At 33.5% G+C, this 21,098-nt stretch overlaps 1 protein-coding gene across 5 annotated transcripts in view; it reads right to left on the reverse strand.

The window, feature by feature from the left end:
• Window positions 1-21,098, reverse strand: part of SUCO (SUN domain containing ossification factor) — a 114,086-nt gene that overhangs the window by 21,253 nt on the left and 71,735 nt on the right. For 3 of the 5 annotated variants that reach the window (XM_069065575.1, XM_069065574.1, XM_069065572.1), the window contains 9 exons: window positions 15,199-15,306; window positions 14,136-14,241; window positions 11,880-11,900; window positions 11,563-11,618; window positions 10,689-10,780; window positions 8,362-8,427; window positions 4,901-4,975; window positions 2,905-2,989; window positions 491-1,669 (listed from right to left, as the gene is read on the reverse strand). In XM_069065575.1, coding sequence (XP_068921676.1) covers window positions 491-1,669; window positions 2,905-2,989; window positions 4,901-4,975; window positions 8,362-8,427; window positions 10,689-10,780; window positions 11,563-11,618; window positions 11,880-11,900; window positions 14,136-14,241; window positions 15,199-15,306 — 1,788 coding nt within the window. The remainder of the gene's footprint in view (window positions 1-490; window positions 1,670-2,904; window positions 2,990-4,900; window positions 4,976-8,361; window positions 8,428-10,688; window positions 10,781-11,562; window positions 11,619-11,879; window positions 11,901-14,135; window positions 14,242-15,198; window positions 15,307-21,098) is intronic. The other 2 variants (XM_069065576.1, XM_069065573.1) reach the window with 1 other exon arrangement.

Below are 21,098 nucleotides of genomic sequence, written 5' to 3' on the forward strand. Positions count from 1 at the left end.
TTATTCACAAATAACTGAAAATCTCACTTCAGCCTTCCCCACCAAACAAACTATAGCCAGAGAAAAATAAGAAAACTGATCAGTTTGAGCATTACCGTTATTTTACTTTTCCTTGCTGCCCTTCTAAGATTCATGCAGCAAAGTGGTGGCTAAGACACGAGAGGAAGTGAAACAATCCAAACTTGATATCCTTGAGTAAGTTTAAGTTTCATAATGGTAACCAGCTATAGTTAAAGTTCCGCAATTAAAACTTACGAAGAAAAAAGCTAATGATTTCATTTTCATCCATCATTGTGTCTGTGTATATGTAAGTAAACTCTGTAGGTAAATGTTGACTGGTACCATTGTATCAAGAATTAATTCAATCCTGACCTGCAATTTTTTTTTCTTTCTCGAATGCCCTAAAGATATTCCAGTCCCCAGGGAAACCACTAGTTAACTTGCCCTTCAGGTACAACTGCTTCAATTAATCCTTCTATGACAATCTTACCTTTGACTAAGTTCCTCTAGATATCGGCCACTGAGGGACATGTTGACTTCTAGGGCTTTAATGCGGTTGTTAAGCCTCATGAATACAGACTCCTTTTGGTTTGATCCATGCACAAGGTTTCCATTAGCATACCCTAGATCTGTTGAATTTTGTAATTCAGCATAAAAATCAGGAGCTGTCCTCTGTAAACCACTATGCACAGGGATAGCAAGAAGCACATCTTCTGCTGCTTGTTCCTCATCTCTTATGTCAGAGACAGGAGAAGACTCCACAACAGGAGGTGGAATGTGCTTGTGTATGTCAGTAGTGGTTACCTTGGCTTCCTCATCTTCACTGTCTGCCACAGAGGCCGTGTGTTCAGGCAGCATGATTGATTCTGAAGGCTTTAGGATGATTTGGATTGAGTTTACATCATCCCTAACGCTACTGTCCCTAACTTCACCCACTGTACTGGTTTCATGGATCACAGAATGCTTTTCTATAGGAACGCTGCCCTCAGACTTTTTTTCTGTTTCTGTATAAACTTCAACAATGCTTTCTTGAGGAAAGAGCTGTGATACTGTCTGTCCCACTTCATGCTTAATAGGGTCAGGAACCTCAGCTTTGGAGGATGACTTGATTTCTGGAGTTATATCCAAAAGAACTGATTGAGACACAACTGGAGGATGGCTAGGCTCCAGTTCAATAGCGTCCTTGGTTTGACTGATCAGATCATCATGGGAAACACTACTTATGTTATGTGCCACAGCAGTTTCAGCTTCCCTCTCCATCATCTTACTGTCTAATTCCTCAATCAGAGGTTGTGACACAGAAGCCTCTAATAATTCAGTGGCTGGTGGTAATGGCAGATGAACTGTAACAGGATAATATGCCTCTCTGCTTCCCACAGTTCTGCTGCGTTGACGAGAAAGAGCAATTCTAATGGAACACCACTTCAGCAGATATTCTGAACAGCTAGAAACACAACAGGCAGTCTCTTGTTCACTGCAATACACCTGTGTCTCCAATTCAGACCATGCTGGGGACTCTTCTTCTTGCTCATCATTTCCCAGAAGAGTGATAGTCGATGGGCTTGGCTCCTCCTCTTCTTCTTGGACCAGCTGTACAATTGGGCCCTCTTTAGGAAAGTCCACGGTGGGTGGCTCTTTATCTGGCAAATGACCTTCGGCAGTTACAAACCTAGGAATAAATACCTCCATTACAAATCTAAAGGCAAAACATGGTTTGAGAGTTTAAAAAAAAATCTATGTCATGCAGTAAGCACTAAAAAATATTTTAAGTTAACTTTTCCCCCTTAAAAACATGTTCAATATTTCAAATGTTCAAATACTGCAGAGTTAACTTTTTTTTTAAATCATTAATACATCATTTTTGTTTGGGGATACTGCTTGATTAAAGGGACAAAATGGAATAACACTGCAGAACAGTTATATTACTAGAATCCAGATAACTAATTTTTCAAGTGACTAAGAATAGCATGATATCATACTAAATCATAATCTCTAATTAAAAGAGGTCTGCCTATAATGACTACCTCTATTCCCCCCCAAGTCATCAAAATACTTTCATGTATATTCTCATACAGATATCCCTACAGACAAAAACTAAAATAAATTTTAAAAATCAAACATAAACAAAAGACTTAATTTCATTAGAAGAGAAATTTTTGCAAGAGATAATCTGAGAGGGGAATATCAAGGGAAAATAAAATCACTTTGGGGGTAAAATTTTGAGGTATCTTAATATTTTTAGAATGGTTCTCTATTGTTTTAAAAATGAGACAAAACACTGTGACCAACATTATTCCTCCCCACTGTTTTAAGATCAATAATGACTCGAAAAGAAAACTCATAAAGTATCATTAAAGAATACTATATTCCAACTCTGATTTCCTTTGTCTGTAGCATAAAATGTATCAAAATTAAGTACATACTGTTTGTTAATTGTAGCACATTGGGAATATCATAAGCTACCAGAAGCTCTCCTTTTCTTATATGCCACATAGGCCCACTGCACATGGTATGCACTTAATATTTATAAATTTAGACTCATTAAAATTGAACCCTTTAACAAATTCTTTGACCTACAATCATAACTAGTCTCAAAAGAAAAAAATTTGCAGTAATGGAAAAAAAATAAGTGCTAAGAATACTAAAAAGGTCAAAATCATATATACCTGGCATTATAATATAGTGAAAAGGGTTTTTTTTGGTTTGTTTTTACCCTGCTGTAACAGATTCACGTGCCCTTTTATGTTTTGCTTGGGATAATCAAGTCTGATATTTAATGTTTTAGGGCACAAAATATATGTAAATAAATTTTTACTGTAACACCTTACTTTCCATTTCATTGGAACTCAAATTAATACCCTGCTGCTTCTGGGCTTAACATTCTAGAGTACTACTGTAACTTACTCAGGTGATGGAATGGGACTTGGCTCCGAATCTGGCATCTGAGGGGCTGCTGTGGTTGGGGCATTCTCAGATACACTCTTATTTCCTATTTTAAAAGAAATTACACATATCCACATTGAGAAAATGATTAAGTAGAATATTTTCTTAAGCTGTACCACATGTATCCTAACAGAGAACTCTATTTTCTTAGGCAATGATAAAGAAAATGAATAGGTATGAATACTAGAGAACATTGTCCTTTAAATAATTTTGCTATCAGCTTCCTTACAAAAGCAAAAATTCATGGTCAAATATAAAGATATTTAGCATCCCTCCCCCCCCCCCCCCCCCAATGAGTTCACTGGAACTTAAACCAAAACAAATACCATATAGGCCTGAACATGTATCACATTTTCCCCATTAAATCTGGCAATCATAGAAACTGAGGTAAGGCATATAACTGGTACTATTTTTCAGTATATGCACATTTTCCCCCACATCTCATTTTAAGGCAAAAGGCAAGAGTAAATATTAAGACCAATATAGCAACACAAATAGCGTTCTAATTTTCCTTCTATGTCTTCTATTCTGCTGGAGAACTTAAGGAAGGAGAGAAGGAAATGAACTCGTGGCTTTAATTATGCCATTAGCAATAATTAACATGAGGCACCTTATTGTCAGGAGAGTTTAAAATTACAAATAAGGTAAAGGGGAACCAAAAGACATAATATGGTGGATACATATAGGCTGCTGCAGGTCACCAAAGACTTATGTAGGGAAAATGACAAAAGACTATGATGATTAACAACATGTATATCTTGGTAGAATGAAAGGGAGCAGAAAGACAATCTGGGTAGAACACTGCTATCTCTGAGATACAGAAAGAAGATAAAAGACCTCTAGACTACTGTAGAGACCACATATGAAGGATTTATGGAAAAATACAGATTAAAAATCATAGGAGAAGCTATGGGAGAGCTGCAACCTGTATCAGTCAAGGACATACCCATAAGCTACTTATCATGGTCCATCAAGGTAATAATTATGTGGGAGTTTTAATTATCAAACATCTATTAAATAGCTAGTTTGTGCTCTAAGAAAGGACCAAGAAGTTAGAAGGATACAAAGCTAAGCAATGACTTAGCCCTCATGGAGTGTACAGCTTAGTAAGCTGATAGGACAGCAACACAGATAGGTATAAGACAAACTATTAAGTATAACAGAGTTACAAAACAAAATACCACGTGAGACCTTTAGGGGAACACTGTTACTAACCACAAGATTCAAGGAAAGCTTCAAAGATATTATGGTAGCTTCTGAATTGGGTTTAAGGATGAATATGAATTCAAGAGGTGAAGAGAGGAAGGAAGACAACCTCAAGCCACTGGGAAAAGGAAGGAAGGTATGATAATGCAACATGTATTTGGGGTTTAAAAATTAATCCATTTTGAAGTAATACTGAAAAAGATAAGATGGTGCCTGGTTGTGGAAGGTCCTATGGCCCTAAATGGCAAGAAAATTGAGATAAAGGGGTAGTTGTTTGTCTGTAACTGATGATTCCTCAACGGACTATAATAATAGGTGCCTAATTTCTAAACTGTCTTGGTAGGCCATTAGATAGAAAAATAGTTAAAGTAACAGTTGAGGAATCAAAATTATCACTAACACTCTCTTGACTATTTAAAGTAACTGAACAATTCTAATAAATGGACTAAACGTGATAGTTAATGAACATATGTGTTGTGTGTATGTGTCTGTGTGTCTACATATGCATATGTAAGCAGGGAAGAACCATTAATAAGGGAATGAATTACAATTCTGCTAACAGCATCCTGCTACAAATGTAGAGTTTACAGTAGCTCTAAAAGGAAATTCTTAAGTATCTTATCTATATTTTTCTTTTCAAAATCTAACTAGTTTATTAATTGGTCTTCCTAGTTAGGTAGAACAATAGGATGGGTAGTATTTGAGAAGCCACATTTGAAAAAAAAGATTAACAAAATGAGTAGGTAGGTACCTTCTGCCTCAGCAAGGTCTTCAGTTTTTGCTCCCAAAATATTTGCAGCAATATTCACCATATTTAGAATGGCATCTAAACAGAATGCAACCAGTCAGTTATGAAATGTTGTGAAGTATCACTGTTTCAAACTTTTCAAATCCTATACCAACAAAAAACTCCATGGAATTCAAGCATTAGCCAATAGACTTAGTTCAAATAATACTTGATATTCGACAGTTTATTCATTGCTAGGTGAAAATATATAATAGATCCACACTATCTAACCAAAGTGTACTCAATACCAACATTTTAATTTTGATGTGTGATTGATCCCCACTACTTCCAACACTGCCCTTCTTATCTGAGGTAATACATGTCCATAAACTCCTGCATATCCTCCTCTAAACCAGATGCAGAGGAAAAGGGTGATATTTATGCTAGGTCAGATTTCCTTAGGAAATGAGATCAGTATGCATTAATATTCATTTTCACTTCTTCAATAGAGAATATCTAATTGTCAACATCACAACTGCATGCTATAAATTCTTCTCATCTGATGCAGATTTTAATCTCCAAAGTTGCGGGCATAGCTAATATCAGCTGTAAACAACTGATTCAAGAATGACTCAGGTATAATCATTTTCTCTCTGTCCCTTTTTGCTTTGCTATTTTATTCCATTGTTATCACGTGGTGACAAGTAGACTCTCTCCTTGAATAGACTATTCATTATATTCAAGCTGCTGCTTAGCCTTTGGCCTCTCTTGTTTCTTACTCCCGAACTGTTTTCCAACAATTTTTTCCCTCATCTTCAATTTGTGCAATTTCTTTACTATCTTAATTCTTTTAGAAAGGATACATTGATTTTAACTTGGAACTTCTTATTGAGTTCATCATAGATATTTCCCATTTTTCCATCATAGAAATCTCCAATTTACGTTGGTGCCTAAAGTGCAGCTATCTTTACAATGATCTTTTGGCAAATATTCACTATGTAATACAAAACAATCAAGTGTTTCATAAAATGATATTTTAATTACTTTTGTATAAATGATAAAAATCCATCTCTGCCAACTCTTCTATTGATTTCTTCAATGAGGCTCTCCAAGTCATCTGTCCATTTAGAATTAATTACCTTTTGTCTTCCGGTTTCATTTATAGTGAGATTATTGATATTAATATGATTTGAATATTGATAATTTGATCACTGGATTAGGATTTCACTTAAAGTGCCAACAGTTAACTTATCATGTGATTCTTAGAACATTTGTTTTGTCACTCTGCCTCCACCACTGCAAAAGTGAATGGGGGCTATTACAGAAATGAAGGCCATTCTGAACTTCTCTCCATTTATGATTTATCATATTCAAATAATACATCATCCATGTCCTGAGACTACTGCTGAGCTTCTCTGTACTTGTTCTTATGAAGCAGACAAGTCTATTTCTGGGAATACACTTGGAGCCTTTTCAACATGGTAGAAATTAACAGCACACCATTAGCATAGCTTTCACAAACCCAGGGTTCACACCACAAGGCATTTTTGCAAAGGATAAATCAGAACACCAATGGCACCTTCCAAGAGAACAAACATATAGGCAAAATGTAGCAAATGTACCAAAATCTGACACTGGAAGGGGGGTAGAAGGGATGGCAGGAGGGAGTAGTGTTCAAAGCAGAATTAATGTTTTCTACTCTTGATTTGGGAGTGGGAATGACAAAGAAAATTAAAAAGTAGAAGGAAAGGCAAGGTAAAGGTGAATTATTTGAAAATTATCTTTGAGTATTTTACAGAATCTCCAGCTGCCAACCTTATTCACCGTACCCTAGGGATAGTTTCTCATAGTACACTTAGAAAGTTAAGGTATTTTTCATGGGTTATGAATTCAAAGCTTCATGTTCAGATTATTGCTAAATGTCTATAATGACACAAGGTCTAGTTAACATGCTCCTAAGACATTATTTACAGTTAATTTACTAATTTTATATATAAATAATTGAAAGTATACAAAGAACCTCGCAAATTATTCTGAGAACTATGCCCATATCAGCACTCTTAGAAAGTTAAAATCGTCTTTTTACCCCAGCTATAATTTGGAGTTTTTTAGGTCAAAGATAATCAATTATTATACATTAACGCCTAACATATAGGTTATGGAAAGGTCTTTAATACTGAAATGAGACCAACAGATAGCCATTAGTTCTTCTAGCCTCTCAACCTAGAATTGATGGAAATGCCCTTAGCAAAGTATAGAAATCATGGGAGATCTGTGGTTCTGGGAAAAAACAGATTCCTTTCTCTACACCCCACATTTATTTTCCCTGCTTAAACTTGGGATTTATGATGCTCTCAATATTGTCCATTTGGTCCTCCTACTAACATAATTTAAGATCAAAATATAAGTATATGGATTAAGGTAGGAGGCAGCTCAGTGGCACAGTGAATAGAGTGTCACTGATCCAAGTTCAAATCTTGTTTCAGACACTTATTAGCTTGTGTATCATATATCCCTTGGCAAGTCACTTAATTTCTCTCAACTTCAGTTTCCTTTCTCCATACAGTGGGGATAATGACAGACACTATCATGCAAAGTTTTTAATGAAAAAAGTTTTGCAAACTTTAAAAGTGTTATATTTTGTCACTGACATTGTCATCATCATCATCCCAATGAATCAAGGTCCTCACCTGACAAAAAGGTGATTTTGACCCCTCACCAAGGATCCTAGATTTTATTACTTTTAAGTACTTGTCTCTGGTCTCAAAAAGAACTGGATGACTTACAGTAGCTTTTACCTTCTCCACTCCATCCTCCATTAGCTGTCAAAATGATCTTCCTAAATAAAGTACCAGTCTGACCACATCACCTCCCCCATCCCCACACACCCACACAACACACTCAATAAATTCCAGGGTCCAGTGGCTCTTTATCATTGCCAGGATCATTCTTCATAATATCCACCCTCCCCACTCAGTCTTTTCACATCCTGAACCCTTTCCTGCCCTCCCCCCTCTTAAACCTCCCAACACACACTCTGTGTCTCCTTACTGTTCCTTGAACAAGAAACTTCATTTCCACTTTCACCAATATAAAATTATAGCTAAAACAGAGTATATACAATGCACAATTAGTATAACGGTACTTCACTTGCATCTTAAAGCCAGCTCTTTCCTTTCATAGATGTTGACACCTCAACATTCTGAGACACATCATCTGTGTTTATTTCCACTTTGCCTAATCATTCTGTGTTCATCCTCACTAGTTCAGTGTATTATAGTGTCCCTCTCCTCAATATCCTAATCAAGAATATTCTCTTCAAAGGTGAATTAACATATCCTCCTTCCCTTTCTTCTCATATCAATTCTCATCTATGCATATAAGGAAAACAAAGCATGTTGCAGCAAATGTTAGAAATTTCCAAGTGGGTCAAAGAATGAAAAAATTTGGGAAGCACTACAAACTGTCAAGGGAAAAATACTTACTTGTAGCAGAACCAAGAAGATTTTTTGAAGATTTGTCCTCCCCAGTACTATAATCCAAAGGATAATCTGTTTAAAATAAAATAGTTTATCATCATAAAAATTACACCATACTAACAACTGTAGTCACACACAAAAACCAAAAATAAAATAACTGGGAACACCAACACACTGAGAAAATCTATCAACAATTATTTATCAAGAACTTCTTTCTATGTGCCAATAGAGTGCTAGGTGCTGAGAATACAAAAACAAAAATCAAATAGAATGTTAGCTCTTTTAGGACAGGAACTGTCATGTATATATACATATATACAAAATAAAATACATTTACAGGGGAGGGGACACCATCATTGGAGAGAGGAGAAAGGGGAAGGGAAATATCAGGAAGGATTTTATGTAAAAGGTCCTAAATATCTGAGCTGAATTTTAAAGGAAGCAAAAGATTCAAGAGGCCGATTGGGAGAATGGGCATTCTAGGCATGAATGACAGTTAACAGAAAGTCATGGAGATGAGAGAGGTAGTGTCTTAGGGAAGGAACAGCAAGAACCTAAGTTTAGCTGTGTGTCAGAAGGTCATACTCTACAGTGTGCTATTACAATAAAGCTAGAATGGCAATCTTGAGCTAACTTGCAAAGAGCTTTAAAAGTCAAAGAGAGGAGGTTATATTTGATCCTAAAGGCAATAAGGTATCATTAAAGTTTGCTAAATAAGGGAGTGATATGGTCAGACATATGTACTTTAGGAAAACCACTTTCATAGCTATGTAAAATGGAAAATGGACTTAAGACTGGGCTACCATTAGGAGACTATTGCAATAATCAAGATGAAAAGTTACTCAATAATTATTTATTAAGCATCTACTACGTTCCAGACACTGTACTAAGCACTGAGGACAGCAGGGGGGAAAAAAGGCAAAAGGCAGTCCCTGCCGCCCTCAAGGAGCTCACACTATAAGGAGGGAGGGGGGGAGGATGTCAAACTGAACTAGGGTGGTAACAATATGAGACAAAAGGGGATGGGTAGGAGAGATAAAGAGGTAGAAATAACGAGATCTGAGAGGTGTGGGATAAAGTTAAGTATAGAGTAGAGGATAATTATGGCTGAGATTACAAGCCTAGATGACAATCAAGCAACTATGTGATACAGCAGATAAGAGTGCTAGGCCTGGAGTCAGGAAAACCTAATCCAAATAATCCAAATAAGTCTCATACTTATTGGATGTGTGATCCTGAGCAAGTCACTTAACATCTGTTTGCGTCAGTTTCCTCAACTGTAAAATGGAGATCATAACAGCACCTACCTCCTATTTTGAGGATCAAATGAGATAATATTTGTAAAGTGCTTGGGTCAGTGCTGGCACATTAATTAATGGTAATTAATAAATAACTTATTTCCTTCCTTCCTAGAAGGAAGATGATACTATCCTTAAAAAAAAATAGGGAAGTTTGGAAAGAAGTTGGGAGTGAGTTGGGTTTGACACTCATAGGACATCTAGTCTGAAAAGTCTAAGAGACAGGTGAAGATGAGTGACAAAAGACAAGCGTTAGATATGTAGATTTTAGAGTATCTATAGAGATAATTGAATTGTTAAGAAATAGTAAGGCCAGCAAGTAATAAAGTATGAAAAGAGAAAATGAAGCAGGACAGAGCCTTGGGATATACCTACAAGCAGAGGTTGCAATATGGATGGTGAAAAGCATTAACTCTTCCAGGTTACAAAATCTTTGTAAGCAATGGAGCATTTGTAACAATTATAGAACTCAAAATGTAAAAGAGATCTTGCAGATCAATTTCCTTTTATTTGAACACATCATATATAAGTGAAGAAAACACTGTCCAAGTGACTAAGTCAAAGTTCCAAAGGTAGATTTGAAACATTACAAAGGGCACATTTGCAACTAAACTCAGACTTCCTGACTCAGCATTGTAGACATGGCCTTGGGGGTTGCAGTCAGAAGACCTGGTTCAAAAACTAACCTAATGGGACTATGGGCATGTCACTTAACCTGGTTGAACCTCAGATACATGCATACATTTGCATACACACAGGCATACCCACATATAGCTCATGAAGGAAAATTAGAATGAAGGCCAAGGAATTAAACAGATACCATTTAATGTGCAAGAGAAAAAAACATTTAACAAAACACATCAGAACACTGATGTTAAAAATAGTCAAAAATAAGTTGAAACCATACATTTTGGTTATTTTCCAAAACTGTAAAACCAGGATCACTCAATAATTTCTTTCTAGTAACAAGGAGATATTGTATCAAAGGAAAAGCAAAATGCTTAATTGCACTATTTACCTCTGAAGGTTACTTACCATAGTCTTCATCAAATAGCTCTTGCCGTTCAGACTGGTACTGAGAATCAGCAATTTCTTCATATTCTTCAACCATGCTGGTGCCAAATACCCTAGAAACAACAATTTGGAATGAGATTCTCAATATAAGGAGGAAAAGAGATATTAATAAAAGCACATGTATATTAACCACATAACAATGTCAATAAAATTATTCTAGCTTAAAAACATATTCTGGACAATTTTAAAAGCTTTTACAAGGTTTCTTTATGATTAAAATTTCAAATTCATACAAAAATGCAAAAGAAGGGGTGGCTAGGTGGTGTAGTGAATAGAGCACTGGCCCTGAAGTCAGGAGGAACTAAGCTCAAATCCAGCCTCAGACACTTAATACTTATTAGCTGTGTGACCTTGGGCATCACTTAACGCCAACTGCCCTGCCCTCCTCCCTCCAAAAAAGCAAAGCAAAACAAAACAAAAATGCAAAAGATACTTTGAAATCCAATTAAAATATTCTGAATAAACTAATCAACTAAAATTTCTTCCATATTATATTTAATCAGCAAAACATGAACCTAACCCAACATGAATGTGAAGATTTCAACTTAACGAAATTGTTAAAATACCACATTAACAAGGTTGCCTTGCTATCTTATCTCTATCTATCTATCTATCTATCTATCTATCTATCTATCTATCTATCTATCTATCTACCTATCTACCTACCTACCTATAGCTACAAATGCAAACATGAAATAACTCTCTTTAAATAATGCATTTAAAATAAATATATTGGAATTTTCTTTTAATTTTGAAATATTTTTAAGGCCTTAAACTCTCTGAAATAAACCTAGAATTTATTTTCTCCCTGAATATGCAATTGGTACTACATTACCTTATAAGGCTTAATGGACAAAAGTGTTCTGATCCAAAATGTGATACCAACTCCACCTAAAGAATAAAAGTATTTAAAAAATGGAAACCCAGAAATATTTAACCTTATTACAATGCAAGATATAGTTCCAAGTTTTACACTTTCAATATTTTTACAAGGTACACATTCCCAGAGAGAAAGGGAGAGAGGAAGAGGGAAAGGGAGAGGGGAAGGCAGAGAGAAACTTGGAAATTTTTGTTTTTGCCATGCATTAAGATGGTGAGCTGCAATATACCGAGTTCTATGCATTCAACATTCCAAAAGAGAAGGTTGCTAACCTTTATGTATTTGATGAACATCTGAAGCAAGAGAAAGGAAAAGAAAAAGATATCAGTACAAAGTCTAGATAACATGCTAAAGGCAACTTGAAATATATCTAAATTATATTTTATGGAGAAAGTACAGAAAGAAATGTAATGTAATGGATAAAGTTGTAGTACTCTCACATTCTGAAAAGAAACTAAAACTATGACCTTGATTTTTATCATTACTATTTTTAAATATAAACATATGCCTTAATGCCTATATTAAAATAAAGAAATTTAGTTTTATAATTCTCAAACATTTCATTACTTTAGTTAAAATCATTGCAACTGAATAGATTATTTGTTTGTTGAAATTATATAATATCTGTAAATCTCATTAGTATTTATTAGATGCACAAAAAATTTGTTTTTCCTATAAGTGAAAATGTATTTTAATCAGTTAACAGCACACAAGAATGAAATAACCAGTCTCTTAACAGCTTTTACTACATCAGCTACAGGTATACACAGATAGATGTAGCGTTTAAAGATTATTGTCCTAACATGAAAGATTATCTACAACTTGCCATCTTATTTTAAAGAAACAGTCTCAGGCAAAGTAATAACAAAGTCAAAGGAGGTAAAACACAATTTTTTTGATAAGGCATAGCAAGTATCACTTTAAACATCATTTAATAATTTTAAATATCAGTGATACTGGAAGATATATAGTAAAACTGCATTTGCAATACAAAAAAATGTTTTAAAAGAACAATTTATGGAATTCCCAAATTTTGTCCTTGGGCTGGGTTAAAGAAAATTAAGTATAATCCCAAAATTATAGATTTTTGATCTCAGGTTCCAAACACATTTTATAGACGAGGAAACTAAAGCACAGAGACATTAAGTGACTTGCCCAAGGTGACACAGTATTAGGGGTAGGACTTGGAGCCAGGTCCTCTGATTCCAAATATAACACTCTTTCCATTGCACCAAGTATACGGTATAAGAAATTGATCAATACAGAATGAGAACTAGATAATTGGTTCTGACAACTAAGACCCAATTACTGAAAAACCTTGACAGCCCGTTCTGTAAAAATGATAAACATCCTCCCCCCCAGCCCCCAAAAAAAGTCCCGAGCCTCCCATAATGAAAAGGGGATAATCTGTTTAAGGACTCATCAACTTGGGTACTAAATTTTGGCATGTCAATACTTTGCCTTCATTCAATTGTTACTACAAAATATTATCAAAAACAGTTAAGAAAAATAAAATTTAATACTTTTAGGCTAAGACTATGAATACTACAAGTTTACCCGTTTGCAGATGCAAATTAAATACATGCTAAGCAAACAGTAAAACCCCCAGAAGACCATCAGGTAGCTATAATTATTAAAAGAACAGCAGAAATGATCAGTGCAATTGCCATTGAAAAAAAGTCACTATACTAGCCATAACAGTGATTTCAGTTTGTAGCTATGGATAGAAAAGTGGGGGAAAGGCAAGATTATCTCAAATCCAACTTTAACTACAATTTTACTTATTTAACTACAAGAGAGTAGGAAAGGGACATTAAAAAATAAAAAACCTTTAAAGTTAAACATCAAAATTTCCACAGGATTTCCACATAGAACATATTTCATTTGTATATATAAGACTCGACCAAGAGTTTTGCAACAATTTCTTCATGCTTATATGTTTAAGCTACATCAGAAATTTCCACATTTTTACTTCTTAAGAAATTATCATATATAATAAAATTTCATTAATTTATTAGTGTAGGATAGTGTTCTGGTGATCTCCAAAGCAAATAACTAAAGAATTAAGGTGGAAGAAAAAGACAGTTTTTTTTAAAAAAATCTTACTGCTTTTAAATGTAATAATCTTTGTTTCAGGTTATGATACATTAGGAAAACAAATCTACTTTATCATTAACAGCAAAATATGTAAGAATAAGATTAGGAGTTTAGATAATAGCTTTATGCAATGGTACATAATAAATTTCCTTGGATAATTATTTTCAGATATTGATATATGAAGTAGAACTATGAAAAGACAGCCTTGAAAAAAATAAAAACTAATGTGCCACTTTATCATGCCCAGAAATTACAAAATGAACTTATTCGGGCTTTCAGTTTGTCCCATGGAACTTCAATGTCAAAGAACAATAATTTTTCAATTAAATTATTAATATCTGCATACTTTGTCATGTATGCTGAATCTTACTTTTTAAATGAGAATAGTCACGTTTTCATTACCAAATATAATGTTCTTTTCCAACTATTACCTTGACATATTTTGCATACATCTGTTCATCTAAAGGGAAACTCTGGACAGTCCTCTCATCTCTACCATGAAAAGTGCCCAGTTTAATCCATTTGCTTGTAGGATATCTGGAAAACATACACATGCATCCAAATGGGGGGTATTACTTATCATATTATATCACAAGCTATAGATCAAGTTTCTGTCTAATTTTGTTCCTATCCAAGTTGACAAGGATTTAGCTTAATATAAAAAATCTTTGCCTTAGTGATTTTGTTTATATGTATGGTAATCACTGCTGAAGCCCCTATAACAAAGTCTAGGAAGCACCCCTTTAAAGGGGAAAGAGTTCTTGGACAGTGTGAATTTACCAAATAGCTACAAGGGTGAGGATAAGATAAATCTAGAGTCATTTCTAAGGGGTTGTGGACATTAAGGCAATGATGGAAGACAGTCCAGAAAACATAGGACACATTACTCTCCATCTGTAGCTCTGCCTGGTTTCAACTGCAAGAACAAGGTGTCTACCTCCCCTCAGTCTTGCTCCTTTTATTTGTGGTCTTCCTCCATTAGAGAGAAAGCTCCTTGAGCTGAGTATAGAGACTTTCTTTTCTTTTTCTTATCCCCAGTACTTAGAACAATGTACATACAGCACACAAAAGGTGCTTAATGTTTACTGAATTAAATTGAAATGACATTAGCAGAAATGAATGAGTAGATGATTTCTGTATTATATATAGAATACGTGGGAAGAGGGGAGAGAAGAAATTGTGAGCAGAAACAAAGCTATCACAATCATATTTAAGTTTGGAGGGGTATACCATTATAAGAAAAAACAATAGGCTAAAATTCAAAACTTCCAAACGTGGTAAACTGGAGGTGATAACTGTATTGCCAACACAGTTTTCCTTATTAAAGAATTCAAAAGACTGATTTTCTACTATGTTAACAAAAATTCAATTTAAATAAACTTCAAAAGTATCATCTTACTATGAAAAATGAGTCAATTGTAACTTCTATAAAATGAGGCACTGGTCATGGAAAGCAATGTAAAAAGTTGCAATTTAGGTTTTAAAAGTACGTACCTGTCACTAATAGACACCAGAAAATCTTTAGGAGTAGATGAAAATAATTCATAATTAGCAATGTCAAACTGCTTTACTTGAATTGGCTCACAGAGTTCAATAACAAACCTTTAAAGAAAACATAGACATTACCTGAATAAAAAAATTACCAAAAATCAATTAATATTAAAATAGCTTTGTTTTTAATTTCTCCTTCAGCATAAAAAAACAATAAAATTCATATTTATTAACAAGTCATTTAACTACCTAAAGCAACCAGCCTTAATGGAATTACTAGTTGGGGAGATAAACAACAACTTGAGTGAATTCACAAGATTTTATCTTTGAAACCCTTAACTCTTTTTCCATGAATTCCATTAATTCACAGAAAAAAGTTGCTATTTCTTTTTCCTTGAATATATGCATCAACTCTAGAAAATACTCTTTAAAACAAGTTTAAATCTGTATAGTTACAGAGCAATTTTTAAACATGTGTGATTAAGTACGCTCTATTAATCTACTTTTGAAAATGCTAATTCAAAGTCCAGATATCTAAAAAGTATATAATTTCAGTATATAAGATATGCTTGGAAGGTATTTTGAAAATATCTCTGCCATACTTGTCTGTTATAACAAAAATTCAACAGTATTTCTGGTGTACTAACTACTTACTGCTTAGTAATTAGCCAGACAACATGAAATACAAAATAAATACAGAACATAGTCTTTATCTATAAGAACTTATCATAAAGTTACAGAAAAATGTGGAATATGATAATCAGGGAAGTGTATTTCCTAAACATACATTTGAGAAGTGTAGTTAAGAACTGCTTGTGCTTTTGTTTTGAGGTTGTTGTTTTTTTTTTTTTAATATCAGAGGTATTTCTGAATACAGAAATTTTTTTTAAAGCATTAGGAAATCTTAATCCATAACCATAAAGATGTGGCAGTATGGGTGAATGCAAGCAGAGCCAGATACAAAGCCATGAAGAGCTAGGCTCAAACCCTACCACTAACACATTTTGGCTGAGAAAACCTAAGCAAGTCCCAATTTCTCAGCACTTTATATAATTTTCTAAGACAAAGATTCTTCAGCCCTGAGTAATGAAATGGGTCCTTTAAAAAGTCCGGTGAAACTTATGAACATCTGAGAATAATGTTAAGTGGTTAAAATAATAGACACATAATTACAAAGGAACCTAAATATATGAGTGTATAACTTAACAAATTATTTTAAAAACATATTCATGCACACTCTGAAATCTATCCCCAGTACAGTCAGATATAAAAATATTTCAAGAACAAGTTCACAGACCCCTAGTAAAGAATCCCTGATGTAGGTCTAGGTAACTTAACACGATCTATATATCCATGTATAGTAAGGTACAGACAACAAACACAAACACACTTACATATATATACATACACTCTCTCTCTCTCTCACACACACACACACACACACACACACACACGAATGGATAACCCATAATTCAATGATGGCTAACAAACAGAAGCCATAATGGATGGCTAAAACTTTAAAATATACTTAGGAATATTTAAAATTTTTAATAATAATTTCAATGATTAATGTATTTCATTTGTTGAGTACAATAAAATGGCTATCACTATGATGATCTCAAAAAATTATAACTCAAAATAACCAAACTTAAAGTTCAGTAATAAGAATTGCAGAAAAATTTATCTTATAAAATAAAAACCAATCTACATTTTAAAAAATGGAACATGGAGCTCTTCTGAAGAAATGTGCTGGAAAGATATTGAAGTTGGAGACAACCAGAAGCTAAATTTAAGCAAAGAATATAATACTGTCACTTAAAAACAAACAAATGTGCTAGATAGGGGAAAATAAGGGAAAAGAAAAAGCAGAAGAAGATCCAATGCTTTTCTTTTCTGATATTGGAGCTTTATTAAAAGGTACTAGATTATGTTCTATCTTGGGTCCAAAAATGAACCAAAATAATATGTATAAAAAAATTGCCTCAATTTATATATTTGCTAATTCCCTAGTATTTTCCAAGAAGCAATCATGTTATCGACAAAGAGCAATAGTTTTATGTCTTCTTTACCTACAGTAAATTTCTTTTTTTTAATTGATATTGGTAGCATTTCCAGAATGATGTCAAATAATAGTAGGGACAATGGGAATCCTTATCTTACTCCTGTGTTTACTGGGAAAGTCTCTACTATATGCCTATTGCATATGATACTTGCTTTCAGTTTTAGATGATTTTTATATTTTAAAAAAATCCCTCTATTCTTATTGTTTTTTTTTTTAAAGCATAAATGACTGTTTCAAAGACTTTTCCTGAATCTATTCAGGTAATCATGTGGATTTGGATTGTTTTTGTTTTAAATATTGTTATGTTGATTGTTTTCCCAATATTGAACCATCCTTGTGTTCCCAGTATAAATCTAACTTGGTCAGAATGATTGATTACTTGGATAAAACACAGTAGTCTGAATGGATGTTATTTTAAATAATTTAATCAATATACTTTAATACTACTGATTATTATTCTGTATTTTATCTTTCCTTAGTTTAGGTATCAGGATTACATTTATGTCAAGAAAGAAATTTGGCAGGTGTTTGAGAATTTTTGAGAATAATTTGAATAGTAATGGTACTAATTGTTCTTTAAAAGCTTGTAGAATTCTCTTGTGAAAACATAACGGAAATTACTTTTTTCCTTAATAGTTCTACCATAGCTAGTTCTATTTTTTAAGTGAGATTTAAGAACTCTCTCTTGCATTCTCTTAGTTTGAGTAGTTGATATTTTTAAATATTTCTCTAATTTTTCTGTTAGCATATAACATAGTAGATACTGATCATTCATTTTCTTTAAATTTTATTGTGATTTCACTTGTTTCATTTGATTTTCAACCATCTTGTCAAGTTGCAGGCTACAAAATAAAAACCCTCGAAAATAAATAGCACTTCTATGTAATAGCAAAATGCAATGGGACTTAACAGAAAGGGAAATTTCATTCAAAATAACTGCAAACTGCATAAGATATTTGGGAATCAAACTACCGGAGCACACAAAATACTTGAATAGATTCAATTACAAAGTTTTAAAAATTTAAGTATAAAATTTAAAGTAATAAAAAAACAATTTAACTATCTAGAAGAATACTACAGTGTTCGTTATTGGTCATTATAATATAAATGACAATTACTATTGAAGTTAATTTACACTTCTAATGCTATACCAAATTATTAAAGGGATATTTTACAGAATTCATTAAAATAATAACACAATTCACATAGAAAAAATAAAAGCTCTAGACTATCAAGGGAAATAATAAAAAAGGTATGAATGAGGAAAAAACAGTACTTCCAGAACTCAAAACTATATTATAAAGCAACAACCATGAAAATTATCTGATAGACTAGTTTAAAAAAAAAAGATCTGTCATAAACTACAGATGAAAGAATTAGAAACAACAGAACTCAACAACTCAGTGTCTCAGTGTTCAATAAACTAGAAAACATAAAAACTCCCTATTTAAAAAATAATTCTAGGAAAACTAGATATCAACTTGGAAGAAATTAGCCTTAGACTGATATCTAATACCATATTCCACAATATATTTTTAATGGATATGTGACTTTAATATCAAAGATTATGACATAAAAAAAACCTTAGAAGCAGATCATATATCTTTCACGGCTTAGATCTATTCTTAATCAAAAAAGAGACAAAAGGCAATTACAAAAGACAAAAAACAACTGATTACTGAAAAGCTTCAGTAAAAATAAAATTAATACACTGAGGATAAGAAGCGAAGTGGATGAATGGGGGGAAATGTTTTATATAAATTTTCTCCAATACTGGTTTGGAATCTATGTATGTGCCTTCATATATGTACATACATACATAGATACATTACGTGTGTGCATATACATGTAAATGAACAAATACTATTTCCCAATATAAGTAGTCAAAGTATATGAACATTTATTTATTATTATTTATTGTTTAAATTTATTTAAATTACTTATATAAATTTATTATTTAAAAATAATTCCAAACTACTAACAACCATATAAAAGAATGCTCCAAATATTAATAAGAGAAATGCAAATCAAAACAATATCATGCAGTTTCACCTCATATCCTGCAAACTGGCAAAAAATAATAAAAGATGGAAATAGCCAGTGGTGGAAGGGTTATGAAAATACAGGCACACTACTACACTGCTGATGGAGCTGTGAAATGATATAACAATTATGGAAAGCAATTTGGAATTATGCAAATAAAGTGACTAAAATGTCTGCACTTTTTTATGAAGAAATTTCACTATTACCAAGGAAACTACTGATAATACTAAAGAACTGGGAAAAATGCATGTACACAGCAATTGGTAACAGTTAAAAAAATTTTAGTACATTAACATAATGGAATGAGTATACTCTTAGAAATGAACAGTACAATGAATACAAAGGATAGAAAAATCTACAAGAAGTGAGAGTGAAACATCCTCATATACTGAAAATTCAACATTCCTCAGTCCTATTTTCTGCAAACTAAATAAAACTATTTCCTTTTACTTTTTCTCCCTTCACAGAAATTTTCTCACAAAAATAAATTACAACCAAAAATGCAATGACTAAAATAAATGAAAAGAACCAGAAAAAAGAGACTATTGCAAAATTACAAAGAGTAGATGTGACTCCAAAGAAATGATGAGGAGACACCTTTTACCCTACCTATGATGTATCATTTCCATGATATGTATGAGAATTAACATATTTTCAGACTTTTCTATGTATTGATCAGTTATGCTGATTTCTTCACTTTTCCTTTTCTTTTTGGCCTTTAAAAGTATTATTTCTTATATGGGGGAGGACGAAAGGTATTGGCATAAAGTGATGATGTAAAAAAAGACATCAATAAAAATTTTAGAGAAAGTAATTTGTTTTACAAATCTTTATGAAGGGAGAAAAGTAAAGGAAATAGTTTTATTTAGTTTGGAGAAAATTGGGCTGAAAAGAAACAAATTTTCAAAACATGAAGATATATTTCCCATGACTGTGTGCCCTAATGGGAGCATAATCTACAGCAAAAATAATTTACATCAGAAATTTCATTTTAGTAATCACTTATTAACCAACTATGTACAAACAGCTCAGCATCAGGAAGACATCTGAAACCAAAAACATTATCTTATTATCCGCTTATTCTAATTAATATGCCTTAAATAAACAAAGGAACGCAGAAAACAATGTAGAAACAAACAGCATGGCATCCATAATTTATACTTGTTACAAAAGAAGAGACTCTGATGAGGTATTTAAACCTGAAAATATAAATTCATTCTTCAAAACAGCAAGGCCAAGGGTGAAACTGCTACTCTGGATATGATTCTCAACAATAAAGAAGAAACTGTCACTGATGCAACCATGGCTATCTCAGAATTTATGATAAGACAAGAATAGAAAAGTCAAGAATAGTCTGAAACAAATAAAAAATTATAGAAGGGGGCAGCTAGGTGGAGCAGTGAGTAAGAGCGCCAGCCCTGGAGTCAGGAGGACCCAGGATCTGTTCTGGCCTCAGATACTTAACACCTACACAAAAAAACTGGCCATGTAACCTTGGACAAGTTACTTAACCCCAATTGCTTAAAAAAAAAAAGATTATGGAGGGGCAAGCCAAGAAGCAATGGCACTGCACGCAGTGCCAGGCTGAGAACCGATGTAGGCCAGGAGGAGGCTTGACCGACAAGGGGGGCAAGTTGTCCCACAAACCACAAGGACCACTACCAGGCCTTTCACCAAAGGGCTGGGACTGGAAAGAGCAAGGTAAGAACCAAATGTAGGGCACCTGTCCAGGACAGCAAATACTCCTGGGACTACCACTCCATAGCCCAGAAATTTAAAAAAAAAAAAAAAAAGCCCC

The sequence above is a fragment of the Petaurus breviceps genome, unplaced genomic scaffold, assembly GCF_028583685.1.
Source record: "Petaurus breviceps papuanus isolate PSGF00001 unplaced genomic scaffold, PetGlider_PUasm1.0 90692, whole genome shotgun sequence".
NCBI classification, from domain to species: domain Eukaryota; kingdom Metazoa; phylum Chordata; class Mammalia; order Diprotodontia; family Petauridae; genus Petaurus; species Petaurus breviceps.